At 38.9% G+C, this 20,705-nt stretch overlaps 1 protein-coding gene across 1 annotated transcript in view; it reads right to left on the reverse strand.

Moving 5' to 3' along the window:
• The window catches only part of LOC125009076 (tetratricopeptide repeat protein 39B), a 22,350-nt gene extending 2,157 nt beyond the window's left edge, over nucleotides 1-20,193 (reverse strand). Inside the window, exons 1-19 of the mRNA XM_047586651.1 lie at nucleotides 19,719-20,193; nucleotides 9,511-9,545; nucleotides 9,139-9,243; nucleotides 8,109-8,240; nucleotides 7,934-8,004; nucleotides 7,772-7,839; nucleotides 7,330-7,394; nucleotides 7,150-7,255; nucleotides 6,901-6,966; nucleotides 6,717-6,825; nucleotides 6,560-6,627; nucleotides 6,403-6,462; nucleotides 5,137-5,298; nucleotides 4,543-4,634; nucleotides 4,075-4,195; nucleotides 3,854-3,965; nucleotides 3,085-3,202; nucleotides 2,861-2,977; nucleotides 1-1,788 (exon numbers count right to left, since the gene is read on the reverse strand). The exon at nucleotides 1-1,788 is cut by the window's left edge and continues 2,157 nt beyond it. Coding sequence (XP_047442607.1) covers nucleotides 1,692-1,788; nucleotides 2,861-2,977; nucleotides 3,085-3,202; nucleotides 3,854-3,965; nucleotides 4,075-4,195; nucleotides 4,543-4,634; nucleotides 5,137-5,298; nucleotides 6,403-6,462; nucleotides 6,560-6,627; nucleotides 6,717-6,825; nucleotides 6,901-6,966; nucleotides 7,150-7,255; nucleotides 7,330-7,394; nucleotides 7,772-7,839; nucleotides 7,934-8,004; nucleotides 8,109-8,240; nucleotides 9,139-9,243; nucleotides 9,511-9,545; nucleotides 19,719-19,757 — 1,743 coding nt within the window. The 5' untranslated portion in view covers nucleotides 19,758-20,193 and the 3' untranslated portion in view covers nucleotides 1-1,691. The remainder of the gene's footprint in view (nucleotides 1,789-2,860; nucleotides 2,978-3,084; nucleotides 3,203-3,853; nucleotides 3,966-4,074; nucleotides 4,196-4,542; nucleotides 4,635-5,136; nucleotides 5,299-6,402; nucleotides 6,463-6,559; nucleotides 6,628-6,716; nucleotides 6,826-6,900; nucleotides 6,967-7,149; nucleotides 7,256-7,329; nucleotides 7,395-7,771; nucleotides 7,840-7,933; nucleotides 8,005-8,108; nucleotides 8,241-9,138; nucleotides 9,244-9,510; nucleotides 9,546-19,718) is intronic.
• Nucleotides 20,194-20,705: the final 512 nt, after the last annotated feature.

The raw sequence follows: 20,705 nt of genomic DNA on the forward strand, positions 1-20,705 counted from the left end.
GTTGTTAGCATGCTAACTCTAAGCTTTGGTGGCCTCAGTTGCCTAGCAGTGGTGTTCCCATGACTTAAATCATGTCCTAACCACCTGGAAGGCAGCTCTATCAACGAGTAAAGACGTGTCAGCAAATAGTCAAGTGCTAGGACACGTAGCAAAGCGCTACTAGAAATGAAGGAAAACGTCAACATCTGATTGGATTTGTTCTTCCTGGAGGCTAAACGCTGCCGTATGTCCAACCGGTTATAGTTGGTTTAGCAAATCTGCAAAGCTCAATTTGGAGTAAACTAGTGTTTAACAAAAGTTATTGGGTTAGCACTTAGCTTGCCTCTTAAATTCAAATGGTGATGATTAATCAAACAACTGCAATTTTTAAGAATCGGTTTCAAAAATGTAGCGATTGGAAAAGTAAAATAAAATGTTTGGAGCATCAAAAGACCCGAGTGATAATATTACCCAAGCAACAAGCTGAAATGAGGAGAACTGGACCTTCTAGCAGAAACTCTACAGGTCTGTTATAAAAGTATATTGTCAGATTTATTCAAATGTGTCAATGCTGCCGTCTGAATTTCAAAAAAGTGGAATTTTTGTTGTTAATAATGTGTCTAATGTAGATAATATATTGGAATTTAGTAATATCTGCCTCTACAAGTTATCTGGTGGTTAGATGCCAACGGTTGCCTAGCAACAGCGTTCCTAGAGTCCAGCTCCTCTTGTTTGCTTGTACCATCCATTATGGAGATTTGTGAATCAATGAGCTGGTCCGAGTGGAGACAGACACTGGTGGACATGATCTATGGACCCTAACCAGCTTTTTTTTTTTTTTTTGGCACCGTTGAGCAACATTTACAGGAGCTGTACTGGAGGTCAACCTTTTTAACGCAACGTTCATGTTTCAGCGTTGATCATTGGGCCGGACGTAAAGACTCACAACTATTGTTCTAAACGCGTTCTTCTTTCACTCAGAGAGAAAATTACTGCCTCAGAACCTGCTCTGCATTAGAGAGGAATTAAACTTCAACACGGACCGAGACAATGAATGCACAAACAACAACAGCACAAACTCTTTTCTATTGCTGCCAAAAGTGTGCGTTTGCAGTCGCGAGTGTGTGTTGTGAATATTACTGTTTGTAATAAGCCACGGTCGGTGATGAAGGCTGTGATTACGTGTGCACATGTGGCAATTAATGCATTATTACTATTAGGAAATAAAAAGAGAAACTAAAAGGCAAAGTAAAGGAAGTGTAAAGCGTTAATGCACCGTGTCCCTGCTGAGTGAACTCATACGAGCTTTATTCTTGCAACCTGAACTCTGTGAACTCCTGTTTTTGTTTTTGCAGGTGTCAGTTATTCGACAGTAAAAGGTTTATTTTAGGGTGCTTCTTAATCGACTGCTTCCCTCTAGTGTTCTGAGGAGCAAACGGCTTTTTCCTTCTTTGTGCTTTTCTATTATCAGGTGTTGCACCACTCCACCCTCCATTTATCTCCCAGTAAACAAACCTTCACTGAGGAATCTGACACCTGGAAACCAAACCAACCACAGCCTTTACATGATGGGAAGCCCGATGCTGTTTGAGAAGAATGGACATGATCTTTGAAAATCTTTGAAAATGCTGAAGGAACTACATAACTAAATAAAAAATAACAAGATAACTTCCTCATTCACTCCAGCTGAACAGTCTGGGCTGGTCTCGGTTTTACGGGGTGCCAACGGGGGACCCTTTGAGGCTGTTGAGGGCGGCGTGGATCCTGAAGTGTAATCTGGACTCCATGGAGTAGTCCTTGTAGTTCGTCCTGATGGGGGGGTGCACAGTAAATCTTTATGGTTTCTGTCCTCTGGTGTTTAACGTCTAAACCAGTTTTTTCACATGTCATTAGCATCAGAACATTGCTAACATTCCTGAGGGGGTGGAGCTACTGGCTCCAGACAAACACAACTACCAGCTGGATAATATGTGACGGTAAATACAGACATGCCTTGGTAAACTTATGAATACTTTCATATGTCATTTCATACACATTAATCGCCTAAATAAATTGCATAAAAACGAATAAGCCTCTATATACCTATTACTACACTACAGTACTGAATATTTATGATATATTCATTATTTATTTAATTTAATAATGAAGAGGCATTGAAGGAGATATATGAAGCTAAATAAGTCGCAGTGTATGAAGGTGTTAAATAGGTTTCTCTAATGGTACGTTGCAGCATAGTCAGTGTATAAAGATGTATTTTCAGGTATATTCTCAGGTATATTTCTCAGTTTTATTCTCAAGTTTATTCTCAAGTGTATTCTCAGGTGTATTCTCAGGTGTATTCTCAGGTATACACTCATATTTATTCTCAAGTATATTTTCATGTTTATTCTCAGGTGTACTGTATTGTTAGGTATATTTCCAGGTATATTCTCAGGTAATTTCTCAGTTTCATTCTCAAGTTTATTGTTAGGTTTATTCTAAGGTGTATTCTCAGGTATATTCTCAGGACATTTCTGAGGTATATTTTCACGTGTATCCTCAGGTATATTCTCAGATGTACTCTCAGGTATATTGTTAGATATATACCTATATTAATTCTCAGGGTATATTCACAGGTGTTTTCACTGATATATTCTCAGGTGTATTCACAGGTAATTTCTCAGGTATATTCTCAGGTGTATTCTCAGGTATATTCTCAGGTAATTTCTGGCGTATATTCTCACGTGTATCCTCAGGTATATTCACAGGTGTATTCACTGGTATATTCTCAGGTGTATTCACAGGTAATTTCTCAGGTATATTCTCAGGTGTATTCTCAGGTATATTCTCAGGTGTATTCTCAGGCGTACTCTCATGTATACTCAATACTCGTGGAACTTACTTGGCATTCTCGATGTACGCAGTGGCCTTGTTGAAGTCTCCCTGTTGTTTATACAACAAACCCAGCTCATAGAGAGTGAAGGGAATCAAGTAGTGATCGTATCTGATGCGACTCTCACTGAAAGAAAAGCAGATACGATCTCATGTCACACTCACAATCACAACATGAACATTAGAAGTGGCCAGAGGGACGTTTTTTTACTTTGTGTTTTTATTTGCGTTTACCTGGAGAGGACCTGTGTGAAGCAGAGCTCTGCTTGCAGTAACCTGCCCAGGTTTTTCAGACAGAGGCCCTTCAACATCTGGACCAGACAGCTGTCATCTGGATGGAACTCGGACGGATCTGAATGAGAGGCGCCCAGTCAGAACTTTGTATATAAATTTATATGATATCAGAACTCAATATAACATCATGTCACCAGATATCACTTCTTAAACCCCTTAAAATGACATTAAATGAAAAATACTAACTAATTATAAATATGAACTTTGCTGTGAAAGCTCCAGACGCAGCAGCAGGTCTGTCTAGTTGGTAAATTTCGGGGTAAATATTTGCCTGAGACTTCGTCTTAATATATAATATAGGTCACAATGTGGCTTTAAAGAAGAAGTTGATGAATAACTGCCCCATGTTTGATGAAAAAATCATTTAAAAAAAGTGTTTTGTTTGTAAAATGATCTACAAAGACCAAGTTTTCCATATAAAACAAATATAGAGTTATATATGTTTACAATATACAATAATAAAACATCTTTTCCTGCACAGTGTTTTGATTCTGTAGTCTAAATGCTAAAATAAGCCTTGAGTTTATCACCAGATTTAATAATACACTGAACAAATTTAGCTTGTTAACTTTTACACACACTTATAAAACATTAGGTACATGAACTAAATGAGGAACTGCACGATGAGTAGTGGGGCCAGGACAGAACCCTGTGGAACTCCTGTTTCACTCTCTAAGGCATTAAACAGCGCTAACTAGCATTAGCTCACTAGGGTCGTTGCGAAGCTGCTCTTCGGCTGTCTCTATGGTAACCAGCAGGGCCTCGGTGGAGTCCGCTCGCTTCCCGACGATGGTGAAACCGTTCCAGACGTACATCATCTCCTACAGAGACGCAAACAGAACTCTTCAGGTTCCCAAGCTTCAAACGAGTGATTTCATGTTAGCATACTAGCACACTGGCTAGAGCATGTTTGCAGGATTTGCGATATACCAGAGCAGGGATGACCAGCGGGATGGGGTGGGCAGCTTTGTAGCGTCTGGACTTCCTCACTGCGAACTTCTCAGTGGGGATCGACTTCCCTGCCAGACGCTGTTTCAACCCCTCCACCTGCCTGGAAACACAAATACACTTAGAAATGTTTCACAGTCGAAATAAAAAACAGGAACAAGTCTGAAACAGAGGTTAATGTCTTTGGAAAATGAAACAGATATCCAAAAAAAACATTTAAAAAGACGACAGGACTTGTTGAGTTTTTTGAGAAGACGCTTCATTTCAGCTTCTTCAGATCTAAAGTACTAGAGGGAAGTTTGAGGTTTAAATCATCAGAAACTAAATGGACTTGTTTCTGTAAACAACCAGGAAATTTTAATTTTCTCAAAAAACTCATCAAATACAGTTGCTTTTTTTTAAAAAAGACTTTTTTAGATATAAACCATGATGGCCTCATTTCAGACTCACTTAAAGAGGTCTGCAATGTCCTCCCCGGTCTTCTTCACCTCTTCTTCTGACATCATGCTCAATATGGCCGCCTTTTGGTAAACATAGATAGCCTACACACAGAGAGATGGTACAAAGATTTAATTTTCTTGGTTGTATTTTTGTTTTAGATATGAAACCCTAGAGTGATTGGAGGTCACCTTAAAAGACAAAAGGGGAATCAGGCTCCAAAATACAACAACAGACACACAATTCAACCTTTGGACATATTATCCATCATTAAATTCTACCATTGTGCACATTATACAATCCAGATGAGTATTGATACTTCCCCCATGTTGTTCTCCCATGTAACTCCCCAGGGAAAGTTGGCTCCAACGCATGGTACATATCAATGCTAAGCTAACTTTCACTCAAGATGGCTGTATTAGATGGAGAGAACAGACATTTCATAGTATGAAACTGAGGCTCAGATTCTGTCAGTCCAGTCACCATGTGGTGCCCACATGATGGAGAATTGTGTGGATAGACGCCACAAAAGACAATAAAAATGTCTGTAAACTATTTGACGTAAACCCAATCAGTGCATGCTCTCTGGTTGTACTGTTAACTTGCCTTGGACCAGCGGCTCTCCTTGCAAAGAAGGTCGGCGTAGTGGTAGGCCTGCTGCCACTCCTGCTGGTAGGAGTGAGTCCACATCAGCTCCCAGTAACACAGGTGGTGGATCTGCTTCCACTCCTGCTGACTGCTGATACACTCCTCGTACCTGGCCCGGGCCTGACAGCACACCACATCATCATTATTATCCAGAGCTTTCAGTCTCTCTGGATCAGTCACAACATTAGACTCTACGACACGTTTCAAATCCAGACTCAAAACTCATCTTTTTAAAACAGTTTCATCCACCTAACCCACACGTTGTTATGTACTTTAAACTGCTTTAATGGTACCCCATTGTAGGTTTTATTCTTATATTGTTTTATATGTAAGGTGACATTGAGTGTTTGATAGGTGCCCACAAATAAAACGTATTATTATTACAATTAATATTAATAAAAATAATAATAATAAAATAAAGTAGGATACATCAGAATTTTATTTTATTTGATATCTTATTCTTTAATTTGATAATTTATTTGAACTTTTATTACACTTTTTAATATTGTGTCTTTTATTTAGTACTATTTATATGTATTTACACTTATACTTATTTTTCTTGTATTTCATTGTTATTGTTTATTTGATACTTAAATAATTTATTCATTAGATTTTTATTTCTTAATTTAAATTAAAATAAATTAAGGGAAAAAATTGACTGTAATTGCTAATTTCAATTATCTTATCATTAATTGTTTATTTGATATTTTAATAATTAAATAAATAAATAATTTTTTAATCTTTTATGTGTTTTATTTTATATTTGGTTTCTTTTAGTCGAAATGTATTTATTTCAATAATTTTTTTGTATTTGATCTTTAATTTGACCTATTATTTTTTATTTATTTGATATTTTATTATTTTATTTGATCTTTTATTTCTTATACTTCCCTTCACATTTCACAAAGGGGATGTTTGGAAAATGAAAATATTTTCCAATAAGCGAATAATATGAAAAAAATAAAAGTATGGAAAGTTCAACAAAGTATTTAAATTTCATAATAAGAATGATCTTTCTGGAGAGTAAAATAATTTTTCCAAGCCTGTAGATATAATTTAAAAAAGAAAATTGGAAAATTCTTAATTCATATATTTTAGAAAATTGTGATGAACTTTTTTTTCTTTTTTTTTATCAATCTTTAAAGCAGACATTGAATAGTGACATGTTTTTTTAACGGACTTTGGAAATGTTTTTATTTGGTAGCACAGTATAAATTCACAAACCTTCTCAAAGTGTCCTCTCAGTGTGGCGATGCGAGCAGTGTAGAAGAGAATAATGGAGCCCTGACAGAAAAACAAACAAAAAAAAAAAACATTTCAAACAAATCTTTCTTTGTTTCAGACCACAACTGTTGTGTAGTTGTGTTTGAGGTTGACTTACTTTAGGGTATTTGTGTTGGTACGGCTCCAGCAGAGCTTCAGCCTCCACCAGGTTCCCCTCCCCAGTTCCTTAGCAAAGAAACAACATTCATTAATCATTCAGCAGATCTGCGGTGGAGGTTTTTAATCTACGGTGATAACGGTGTGACTCCTCCTACCCAGTATCAATGAAACATAAGTGTGGTAGAAGAGTAGAGTCAGAGCACAGAGGATGGAGCGTAGACTGTGGCTGGAAGCTCCTTCTCTCAGCTGAGACAAACCAAAACCCTGCAGACACACGGGTTTCTTATTTAATTCTGTATTTAATCAGGTCGTCATTTTAAAACCTGAAGCTGCACTCACCCTGTTTCCTGAGAATCCAATAAACTCCAGCAACCTCAAAATCCTCTGAGGAAGGAGAGACAACATCTGGAAGAGAAAATCAAAAGTCATTTTATAGGGAAACATCAAGTAATACGAGTCATTTATTCTGCACCTGGAGCTACGATGTGTCAATATGCTGACGATATCCTCCTATATATATATAAAAATAATAATACGAATCTATTACCACATATATATTATATATACATACATATAAATACAACTCACCAGGTTGAAGGATCCAATGCCCAGCTTGACTCCGCCCTCAAACTGTCTGAAGGAATCTGATTGGCTGGCCTGCTCCTGAGTGACATTCAGAACGTTCTGACAATCCCTATTGGATGAGAGGAAGCGTGATGTCACCATCACATTTCTACTGAGATCTATTCTGTCAATCTATTGACTCACTTGTAAATCTGGTAACTTGTTCGGATCTTGATTCCTCCTTTTATAAAACTGATCATGTTCTCATCCTGGAAAACAGTCGGACAGGTAGACAGTCAGACAGGTAAACAGTCAGACAGGTAAACAGGTAGACAGTCAGACAGGTAAACAGTCAGACAGGTGAACAGGTAAACAGTCAGACAGGTGAACAGTCAGACAGGTAAACAGGTAGACAGTCAGACAGGTAAACAGTCAGACAAGTAAACAGTCAGACAGGTAAACAGTCAGACAGGTAATCAGTCAGCCAGGTAAACAGGTAGACAGGTAAACAGGTAGACAGTCAGACAGGTAAACAGTCAGTCAAATAGACAGGTGAACATTCAGACAGGTTGATAGTCAGACAGGTAAAAAGACAGACAGGTAAACAGTCAGCCAGGTAAACAGTCAGACAGGTAGCAGCTCTCACCTGTACAAACGTTAGCGTAGCTTTCTGCAACAGACACTCAGCGTAGCAGATCTCCGCGTGCATCTCCTCTGAAAACACAACAACGTCAGCAACACCCGGTCACTTCCTGTTGAGCTCAGCTGTCAATCACAGGCTGAGGGGGCGGGGCTTGTGCTCACGTACCTTCCTGCAGGTTGGACTGTTTACTGATGAGACTGGACAGAGACCCAACCATCGAATTCCTCTTCCTGAACCTGAACAGAGAGTCCGAGAGTCACACCTAACAGTCGACACCTTCAACTTGTCACCCCTACACAACGAGTGTCTCCCCCCTACACAACGTGAACAAGTGTCTCACCTCTGACAGGTGTGTAACGCCTCCTTGATGGTCGCCATGGCGGCCTGGATGTCTCTGTGCTCGAAGGTCATGGCTGCCTGCATTACCAGGATGCTGCTGTAGCCCAGAGCGTGGTACATGCTGTCCTTCCACCTGCACACATGAGAACGTCATTACAAAGAGACACAAAGCCAGCACAACACAACAACAACAAAATGACAAGAACATGAAAAAAAAAACGACCACAAAGATGCAAAAACATCAATATCCAAAAAAGGATAAAAAAAAACAGCGACAGAAAGACTCAGAATGACGACAAAGACACAAAGAAAGCAACAACAGACACAAAACAACAATAAAGAGCCACAACAACACAAAGAGACACAAAACCGGCACAAGGTAACAACATATAAATGACAAGAAGAAAAAATGACCCCAAAATGGCATAAAACAACTAGAGACGGCAAAACAACCCCTAACACACAACTGCACAATTAATAAAACAACTACAAATTTGCACAAAATCACAACAGACACACAAAAGAGACGTAAGACAGCCATTAAATGACTATAAATAAACAAAAAGAACCACAATCATGACAAAAATCTATTGGAAACACAAAACAACACAAAACAAAATTCCAAAAGAAAAATAAAACAGGGACAAAAAGAATCAAAATGACGACAAACGCACAACGAAATCAACAACAGACACCACAACAACAATAAAGAGCCACAGAAAAGAGGAAATAAGAGGGACAGAAACCAAAATGACAAAAAACGCAACAAACAAAGTACGTAGACATCAGAGTCCCGGAAGAATCAAAATGGTAACAAAGAGACAGGAAAGACCCACAAAACAACCACAAAAACACACAAAACTCCGAAACTAGAACAAGCAGAAACAACAACAACAACAATAAGAAACCACAAATACTGATAAGCAATGCCAATAACAGCACACGCTGCAGCGTTTTCTGCTTCATCGCACACACACACACACACAAACACAAACACACATACAAAATGGGAGTTGTGTTGCTATGGTTACCATGGTTTCAGGAGGTCCAGAGCTTCGGAGAACTTGTTGTTGAGCACCAGGTTTAGAGCGCACTGAGTCTCCTGGATGGCGGTCTGCAGGTCCATCTGACAAGCCCTGTACGCACAACACACACACACACACACACATGACACACACACACACACACACACACACACACACACACACACACACAGTAATCAACACAGGAAGTGACTAAAAGTGAAAGAGATGCCGGAGACAGGAAGTGATCAGGAAGTGATGATCAACTCCTCACTCTCACTGTGAGCGACACTCAGACAAACCTGATGTGAGAGGCAGAGTGTGTGTGTGTGTGTGTGTGTGTGTGTGTGTGTGTGTGTGTGTGTGTGTGTGTGAACTCACGCAGGTATTCGGTCGAAGGCATCTTCAAAACAGTCCTGAAACACACATACAAACACAACCTCCGGTTAGATTCCACAGTTTCCTGGTTTCATGATGGAGCCGTCGTCGTCTCGGTTCCTCATGGACCGAAACCGAGACGTTTGGGTTTTTATTCGCCTCCGCGCTGCAGGAAACGCAGCCTAGTGGCCGCGAGGGGGAACTGCACAGGAAGCGGAGGCTGCTGATGCTAAAAATAAACCACGCAGACTTGTGTTTCCGTCTTCAGCGCAAGTTTGATTCTGAGAATAAACACAAAGTAGCAACATAAAACACACAAGGCACCTTGCGGGAAGACTCAAAAAAGGAGCCCAAAGAGAAACTAAACCGCTGCGCTGCGGAACAAAGAAAGAACGAAAACAGACACGAAAAAAGCCCCAAAAACACACGAAGAAGTAAAGCAAATACGAAAGAAGTGAAAACTAAAGGACATAAAGAGACACTTCAAGACAACTTCAAAAAGACATCAGAGAGACACCAAACAACTGCACCGAGGAGTAGAACGGGCACAAAACAAAATAAAGGCAAAAAAAAATTGACAACAAAAGGACATAAAGCAACTAGAGGCATAAGAGAACCTGAAAAAAAAAATCAGAGAGACACCAAACAACTACACAAAAAGTAGTAGTAGACGACAAAAAGGACAAAAAAATAACTACAAAGGTTTTAACTCTGAAAATGCTGAGGGCCCCAAAAGCCAGAGCGGTGTGTGTCTTTCTATCATTTATTTTTGTTTTTGAAGCCTGACAGTGACAGGGTTGACTTGACAGAAACACACAAAGACACTCATCTTTGTGTGTTTACGTTCAAACCTGAACAAGTTTCAAACCTACATCTGAAAAAATCCATGTCCAGGACGTCCTCGAAAATCAATGTGATGCTTTTGGTCCTCACAACTTCAGGGTGGAAATGCAACAACGCAAACAAACATTATATAAACTAACACGTGTGTGTGTCTGTGTGTGTGTGTCTGTGCAGCCTCAGTAGCAGCTAATAATAGCCGCCTGGTGGTTTCTTACATAACCGGGTACAGCTGCAGTCTCTCTGAACTCTGCAGGCTGCAGCCATCGAGCTTCTGTGGTCCAGACCTCAGCTCTGACCCACATAGACTCAGTCCGGGAACTAAATATAGATGATACCAAAGGCAGCTGTATTTACACCGTGATTATGTCTCTGGCCACGTCCTTCCAAGAAAACGGCAAAGATGCGAGAGGAGACGTGACAAATCCACAAAAAGACAAAAGACTCCAACGCAAAAGGGTAAAACAAATAAACGCAAAACTGTTGATAAAGAAATCCCCAAAAATACAAATAGACACAAAAAATCCTAAAAGATGCAAAAACTACCAGCATAGAAACACAAAATGAGACAAAAGAGGCAGAAATGCTGCAAAGAGACACAAAATAACCACAACAAAACATGACAACATGACAGCTCTTCCACCAGCCACTTGTACATTTGTCATGTTTCTTTTTAGTCCACTTTGTATATACAGGAAATTTTCTTACCTTTTTTAAATCTCAACATTTGCACATTTCATGTTTATATTATTTTGTTTAGCTGCTGTTTCAATCCTGTATGAGTGTTGCACACGTCAGAACTGACAATAACTGACTTTTTTTTGGCCTGAAGCAACCAGAGACACAAAAAATCTCCCCAAACACTGCAACAGTCACACAAATAATAACACAAACAATAAAACAAGCACAAAATGGAGCACAACCACACTAGAAAAAGCTACAAAATATTTAAGAGACAAAAAATCAACCACAGTCACAAAACCTTTACAAAAATAAATAAGACAGTCGCAGACAAACAAAAAACTACCACAAAAGGACAAATGGAAAAAGAGACGATAGCTACAACAATAAAGAGCTACAAAAAATACAGGCAAACAACAAGCAGAGAGCAACACAAAAAGGATTATAGCTTGATAAACAAAAGAGACAGAAAACCACTACAAAGACACAAAATCCAGCCAGACAGAAACACAACATGGCGACAAAGAGGCAAAAATAGAGAGGCACAAAATAACCACACTAAGAACAAACGAGCGTAAAGTATCAATGAGAAAAACAAATACAGAGAGACTTAAAACAGCCACAAAGATGTAAAATGACATCTAAAAAGACATAAAGCAACTAAAGACACAAAACAACACAAAGGGCAAAGGCAAAAGAACTGACATAACAACAAGAAACATAGACACAAAACAATTTCACAAAGTAAAAGAAACAGAGGAAAAAAAAGAGACACCAAACAACTGCATCAATAAGGAAAATGAGAACAAAATAAAAAATAGACAAATTAGGGCATAAAACTATAAAAACTACAGAACCACAACATTTTACACACTGAACCATTAAAACAGAATCTGAATAAAAGAGTCGATGAGGTGGACAGACTGAGAGGACACATGGACACGAGGACGAGTCTCATCAATACCGTACAAATAAATAATAAATCCAAACGGTCGCTGGCTGCTCTCACACTTTCTCTCTCTCTCTCATATAAACTGAACCCGGTTCAGTCGGTCGGTCCAACAAGTTAACAAACACAACACAATACTAATAACTAAAAATACTAGAAATACTACAAAGAGACAAAAAGCAACCACAAAAAGAAAGAAATACGCACAAAATTATCAATAAAGAGACAACAAAAAGAACAACACAAAGAGACATAAACTGACCACACGACTAAGTAAGAACAAATAAAGCAGCTAAAAAGAGGTCAAATCCATTAAAATGAGCATAAAATATCAATGGAGAGACACAGAAGAAGAAATAAAGAAACTAAATAACACCAAAACAACCTAAAGCAACTTGAGACGAGTGAAACAAGAAGAAGAAGAAACATGAACGAAAACACAACAGAGACACAAACATAAGCAACAAAAAGAAGTAAAATAACCACAAAACTACATTAAAATAAATAAATGACTAAAAATAGTCTAAAAACAACTAAAAATACAAAGCAATTTGAAACAAACATATTTTCCGCAGACGAGCGTAAAATACCAATAAAGACACCCAGAACGATACAAGACACATTAAATGACGATGAATACAAAACAAAACAACAAAACGAAGTAAAACAACTACAAAGATGAAAAAACAACAATGAAAGAATGAAGTTACGTCAAACACGAATGAACAAAAACACAACAGAGACACAAAAACAAGCAACACAAATACATAGAAAACATAGACCACAAAACAACAACAAACTGGAAAAAAGATAAAGGACACATTAATGACACATTAGGTGAACACAAAATCAAAGAAGCAAAATGACTACAAAAAGAGAGACACCAAAAAACTGAACACAAAACACAAAATATCAATGAAGATCCACAGAAAAACACAAAGACGCATCAAACAGCCACAAAACTACACAAAGAGACGAAAAAAGCCACTGGTCTGCAGACTTCTGAGAGGTACAACAGTCAACGTTCACACTGGTGTTAAGTCTCTTATGTGGAGACACTCAACAGCTTTAAGGTAAAAGATCGTTCATGAGGATTATTGTTCCCACATCAAACAATAACCTGGTGTTTCTTATTGTTTTTTGTTTGTTTTGTAGTAGCTGGATGAAAACAGGCGCCGTGGAAAAAGCAGAAGCTCAGACCAGAGTCTGTCGTAACAGACGAGGGGAGGTCAAAGCTTCTCTTGTGACAGCTTTCTAATCAATTAGTCAAGACCTACACAGTGGCTCCTGTTACCAGAGACACACAAAAACAATCCAGCTACTCTCCAGGCAGCATGCAGGAGTTATAAAGGGATAAAAACCTCCTTCACTGACAACAAATCCTCCTTATGATGCTCTAAAACCCCTTAGGATACTCTAAAAAACATCATGGATAAAATCTTGGAGAAGCTTTCAGCTTTGCAAAGGGAAATGGAACGATTCAGAGGCCAGAATGGACAAACAGAGTAGTCGTGCAAAAGAATGCGCTTACTCGCACCAGGACCAAACAATCCCAATCTTATCTGGTTTTGGCGCCCTCACACAGCACTGGCCTTGGACAAGGCCGCTGCTGGAACAACAACTCCCCTGAAGATCACTGCAGTGAGACGCACTTGCATTCCTCCCCCACTTCCCACAGACACCTGCTGATAGTTGACTCTGTTTGGGACCCGATCAAGGTTGCCTCCGGACTGAAGCACCAAGATTGTGATTCTAGGCGAACACATACACATGGACCTACGTGTAACCACTCAAGAATCCCCTGACAACACCGCAATGATCCACGGAGCTCGATCAAACCTTTTTTCCTATCAAAGAACTCTCTGAACCATCTAATCAACCTTAAAAGCCCTTCAACCTCTTATCATTTCAGCCTTTTCGTAAAAATGTCTATTTGGCACATAGCCAAAGTAAAATGAACGCTCTCGATGAACATTTGGGAGCTCATTCGTGGTCTTGGTCTCTTTTGAAAGACTCAGAAAAGTCAGAATCACTCTAAGTGGTTTTGTTCTTGAGTAATCAAAGTTGGCACACAGTTAAAAAGTATTGCATATTGACATATTGCATGCAATATTCACTCAAACGCAAATGTGTCCAGAGTTCTGTTGGGTTCAAAAACATACTGCTGTCCCATAAACCACCCGGAGGAATATTGAAAGGTTAAGAGTCTTGGAGCAAAGGTTATCCTTATTTCTACATCTAGAAAATGTACAAAATGACTAAAACTTCCACCGGACATGAATCGTACAAATGCCTGTATCTCCAAACCTCCTCAGTTACAGATTCTTTATTGATCCCAGAACAAAAAAATTGTGGATACTAAAGAGGAAACACACTGCTACCAAGAGGACCAATCACAGCTCTTGCGGTTTGCGTTACATTTCTGGGGAGATGAACGTTCAAAGTAAACTAGAACCAATTCCAAAGTTCAGTTCACACAGATTAAAGTTAACTGATTAAAGTTCATAGCTCACATTTCTTTTAATTTTGAACTAAGACTCAAAAATGAATGATTTGCATCATTTTGGACATCCAGACTTGTTTTTTCAGACCCGCAATGAAACAATTTGCAGAAAAAGATGATATTTTTTTCACCAGGATCTGTACGACTCTTTTCAAATATCTCCTTCAAATGTTTGTGTGGATCAGTTTAAGGGAGTTTTTCTTTGCCACCGTCGGCTTCAGGCTGCTCTGGAGGTTTCCGGCTGGATTTCGTAAAGCGTCCTGAGACAATTGGTGGTGTTATTGACACAATATGAACTAAACTGAACTGAAATTTAACCAGTTTCTTGCTTCTCTTTCAGCTGTTTTCCATAAAATCACAGGTCGACTGAACACTGTAGTAAACTGTTATCTTACTGGTCCGGCCCACTTGAGATTAAACTGGGCTGAATGAGGCCTTTGAACTAAAATGAGTTTGACCCCCCGGACGTAGGGTCTGTGCTGTCGCTGTAGCTATGTCATCAAATTGACTCACCTTACCTGGACCTAAAAGGACATTTAGAATGTGGTTTATAATCATTTCCACCACTTATTAAACCTCTTCAATAACAATACTGTAGTTCAAGAATCTCCAGAAGACTGAACATGAACAACATCAAGGACCAAAGATTACCTTGTAATCTCAGATATCAGTATCTCACCAGGGCCCACGTAACCTTGAACCTCTGAACATTTCACAAGAACAAACCCCGTCCTGTGTTCCTCTATTTGACACCACTAGTGTAGTCTTGACCTTTGACACCGCAGAGGAAACAGGAAGTACCGAGGGTCTGGTTACAGTCGCCTCTTTGTGTTTTCTCTATAATCCCATTAACTGGCAACTCAGTCAGAAGCACAACAGTCTGCATTCACCACCTCATGGTCTCACTTCAGTTCCCATTAAATATTGATAGATGTTGTTATTCGCTGGGTTTTAATGTGTCTCATTTCGATCTGGTCGGCTCAGAGCCGAGTGTAAAGGTCCTCAAAGGTTCCCAAGAAACCTTAGAACTGAAAGGTACATTTACATCTAAGACGTATCCGATCACAGAGAAACTAACTTCACTTAAATAAATCTGTTACTTATTTGTCCTTGGATTTTAGCAGGAACTCAAGAAAATCCCCAAAACCTGCTCATAGATACTGAACCAGTGAAGAAGTAGTTAAATCAATCTACCGGATATAACCCTTGATTTGTCTTCCCCTTGATAAAGGAACTTTCATCCTACCTGGTCTGTTTGACTAGCTACCTCATTTTATGTTACACATTTCTAGCCAACTGCTTCTCGACTATATGTTGGACAATTCTTTTCAGAAATTATGGGCAGTAGAACCACGTTTATATCAAATTGTGAGATGTAGAAACATCAGGTGAAATTTCACCCAAAGATTAATGGTAAGGTTAAATAAACATAAGGTAAATTAATATATGATGTGTCTGTGGAATGATCTACCTGAGGAAATCAGGCTAATACTGGTATCTGAGAGCTTTTCCTGGGTTTTAGTTGAGTTTTTAATTAAGATCTCAATTGTCTTTTATTGTTTTATTTATGTTTATTTAAAAAGTGCAATGTAAATAAAGATAATTAATTATTGTAATTTTCTTCTCATAAAAGGTGGAACTGAAGACAGACCTAGTGCTACATTAATGCACCGTAATCCCTTGTGTTCAGCTTTTCTGTGTTAATTCTTGTTTGAGTTCCAGTCATTCCAGAGACTTTCTGTTCAAAAGTCAAAGAATACATAGTTTCACTGGATGTGGTGAATTGTGTTTCTGTATTCAGACCAGACAAGAATTTTGCATTCTTGTGTTTTTTGTTTGGTCGCTGAGCAGCAGCAGCAGCGATAACCATCCACTAAGTTTCTTGTACACTCAGTTTGTCTGACATTCCTCTGGGCTCAGCCGGAGTCAGCTGAATTCCTGTGTAACGAGACGAGTTAGACTGAAGGGGGGGTTGACAGAGGAGGGTTTGTGAGCTCAGATGAGGAGACGACCTGGTGAGGCGTGACTCACGACGGCCTCGACATAATGATCAGCCCATACCGTCCACCTGAATATCTGCAACACGCTGGGGGAACCACAACAAATCTAGACGAATTAGTTTGGGGACGGTGTGGAAACAAATTCCATGTCGGCACCTTGAAACCTCGACTAGAATAAACTGAAAGGCCATTAAAAAAAAAAAAAAAAGAAAGAATAAAACCAAACCATACCGACAAAAACAAATGCCCTGAAGCAACTACAGCAACTCAAGACCTCCTTTAAGATCAAAGACAGTAGAACCCTCATTAAACCTAATGAAAGACAATCTGAACACCTTCCGAGCTGAGCGCTAGCAACCGGATAGTACGAGACTTTTGGACCAAAGTTGTCCTGGCTAAGGGGGACTGTTTGAAACAAACTTGTATGTGCTCCAGTAGGACATCATACATCCCTGATAGTGACAACTCCAGATAATAATTGATAAAACCCAATGAAAGACAATCTGAACATCTTACTACCTGAGTGCTAGCAACCGGGTAGTACCTTGGGTACCAAGAACCAAGTTGACATTGGTCAACTTTTGGACCAAATTTGTGGTGGTTTCCTGGCTACCAGTGTAAGGGGGCCTTTTTGAAACAAACTCCATCTATGACCTCTAGATGATCATCATTCTTTGTGTTTCTTTGTCACCAAACCCTTTCGTTATCTATTTGGGGAGGAGTCAAACTTGTGAGAGTAACAAAGAACAACTGAACTTACTTGAGAGGTAAGGTCTGTCAAGAAAGTTGGGCAACCCCAACCGATGTTCCCCTTTAAACCAAACTCCCACCAGTCTGTTAGAACCGAAGACCTGGAAGAAACTTCTTCAAGAAACCCAACAGTTGACCTTGTTGGGAGCTTCAGCTCCTAAAGAACCTCCACCACCTCAAAGAGATCCAACATATACCCTCTTTCTAACCTCTGGCTGCACCTTACTTGGATCTCTTCCAGACTCTCACTGTACCGGGGCACTCCCAGTCTGAAGAATATAAACCAGGGCGGATCCCCCAGGAAGATTAAGCTTTAGTAGACGCATTTAGGTTAAAGATTAATCCACATCTCTGCACCAGCCCAGAGAACTCGCCACATTCTGGACATTTCAGACTTTCAGGAATCAGTCCATACATTTCCTCTGTGTTTGTGTTGCAGAAGGCTGAAATCAGATCTGTCGTTTACACAAGATATTATCTCTCCACTTAAAGCAGATTACAAGCTCAACATGCACAACAAATTCACAGCAAACACACCCAAACTTATCCTCATCCTCGAGGACAGTTTAATGCTAGGTCATTTTATGATTTTATTGGATGTTTCCATGCCTCTTTATCAAAAACATAAACAAATAAATAAATAAAAATAACCCTTTGCTTTGTTAACCTAAGAAACAAATCAGCACAACAAGAATATAAAGACACATCCTTAGCTTCAGAAACACAACACAAATGTTTCTGACGTTCCTCAAAAACTCAGCGAGGAATTTTATTTTGGAGTATACGAAGAAACATGATCGTGAGGTCATTGAAGAGTCAGCGCTGAGGACAATGGACAACGGGTTATAGAGATACTGATGGGTCACCATAGCAACACAAACTCAACAAACCGACGGTATACAGTAGATTTATACATATGGACAATAGGTGTCACGAGTTATTTACAAATAACTAAAGAGTCCAACTTCATATAGATACGATGAAATAATATCAAAACAGACGCTAAGTAATAAACAGACGTTCCTCCTGGATGGACAGTTTCTTTTCTTTGTTTTTGTTTTTGGTAAAGAAACTGATGTTTAAATGTTTTCTAATGTAGTTGCATCTAAAATTTGTGTATTTTTTTGGGGGGGGATTTTTGTAAAATCAATTTGCAGAGAGCGGAGCTGCTTCTAAATGACATTATGTTTTATACATTTATGTGAAATATTAAAGCTGAACTTTAAGAAAAATACGAAAATGTTTAAGATATTGGGGAAAAGTATAAATTTATAGGAACAGATGAAGAAATGATGCCGCTTCATAAGTAAAAATTTTTTTTCATCTTTATAGATACCGGCATATTTAAGCTTACCTGCCAGTTTGTTAGGTACACTTTTAAAAAGAAATCTAAATGAACAATAAAAATGCTAAATATTATAAATACTATATAAATATATGAAATGCTAAAGCCACAGATTTTAGTAAAATATCAAAAATATTTCCAAGATACTGGCAAAAAAATCCAGATTTACAAGATATATTTAGACAAAAAGAAGAATTTCATAAGAACATGATGCCGCTACATGAACAAGAAATCCTTTATATCTTTGTAGATACCTGTATATTTAGATTCAGGTTCAGTCAACTTTATTCATCTCACCAGGAGCAATTGGTAAACTCACTTGCCAGTTTATTAGGTACACTTGTGAAAAGAAATGTAAAATAAGATAATAAAAATGGTCCAATAATATTCATGAGTTGTCAACATTTTCTTACATAATTAGCTTTTTCCATATAAATATATGAAATGTTAAAGCGGCAATTTTTTGTAAAATATCAAAAATATTTCAAGATACTGGCAAAAAAACAGATTCTAATTTTTTCAAGATATATTTTGAAAAAAAGAAAAATTTTATAAGGATGATGACGCTAGATGAATAAGAGTCTTTTTATATACGTGTATATTTAAGCTCACTTGCCAGTTTAACAGGAACACTTGTGAAAACAAATGTAAATGACTTGTATTTGGAAGTCAAATAATATTCATGTTTTTTCAACAATTTCTTACATAATTCCCTTTTTTCCATATATGTTAAACATGTTTAAGAAAAAAATGTGAAAATATTTTTCAAGATATTGTTTAAAAAAAGAATCTAGATTAACAAGATATATTGTGACAAAAAGGAAGAACTTTTAAAGGAAGAACAGGTGATGATGTGATGCGGCTACATGAATAAAGGTGAAGAGGTTCATGTCTGTTGTGAACGGTGGAGACTGGATCCATCTAATGAATATGAATAAATGTGATTATTGGAGAGGAGGCTACATTTGAGTCCTGATTCAGAGACGCTGGCATGATGAGACATTTACAGGAAACAAGCTGTATTATTATATAATTATATAAATATATAAACAGTGAATCCTGGTAGAATGATGGAGGTGATATAATGTGATCTTGGTTCATCCTGAGAGGAAATGACAGTAGTGTGATGTGCGGTGGTCCCACCTCCTCCTCTGCGGCCGCTCCGTTGCCGACGTGGTCCATGACCGAGCTCCGTGCGTCGGGTCCGGGTCCGCTGCTCGGTCCGGGTCCGTGGTTCGGTTCGGGTCCGTGGCTCAGTCCGGTTCCTCTGCTGCCCTGCTGGGATCAGGAGCACCGACACAACGGTCCCATTTCTATCCGACGCCCCGGCGACTTGCTGCGTTTAATGTTTCCACTTCCTTCTTCCTGGTGCGCGTCTTTTTTTTTCTCCCCTGACGATTATTATTATAAATATTATTATGTTTGTTGCTATTGTTTGGGTTTTTGTGGCGGCTCTAAATGTTGACGTGACGTCCCGGTCCGTCCTTGACTCATTCCGTGGCGGTGATTCGGCTCCGCTCTCTTCCGTGAGGGCGAAACTGTCTACGTTTCACACACAGGGAGAAACCACACCCACCGACCTTTCCGCCCCGCCCCCGAAAACATATGGGCGGGGCGCGCTTATATCTACCTAGCGCGTTTTTTTTTTGTTTTTTTTTATTAATTAATTTATTTATTATAAGAATCACCCGTGAGGACAAAAAAAAAAGGAGGAGGTAGATTTTTTTCATCATGCACTTCAAGAAAAACGTTTTTATTGGAGGACCCTAACGAACTGGCTAGAAAGTGTATGTATATATACATACATATTATTTTATTCATACAGCACCATTATACCCTCAGTGTCTAACTCCCTGGGAGTCAGGAGGAGGGGCCAAAATGGCGACCATGTCAGGCGCAACACTTGAGCTTCAAAACCAGTCTTTTTTGTATAAACAAAGGGAGAGTTCATCCATCACAGCAAACCATAGACTGTATAAAGATGGAAGTGCTCCTCTTCTAAAGAGAAGCCAAAGCTAGCAGAGCTCCCCCTGGTGGCTGGAGGCTGCAGTATAGGTCACCGATGAATGTTCAAGTGCCAAGTTTTAGGATAAGTTTTGTATTAGTTTATTATTTGACGTTATAGAAACA

This window comes from Mugil cephalus, chromosome 1 (assembly GCF_022458985.1).
Source record: "Mugil cephalus isolate CIBA_MC_2020 chromosome 1, CIBA_Mcephalus_1.1, whole genome shotgun sequence".
NCBI lineage: Eukaryota > Metazoa > Chordata > Actinopteri > Mugiliformes > Mugilidae > Mugil > Mugil cephalus.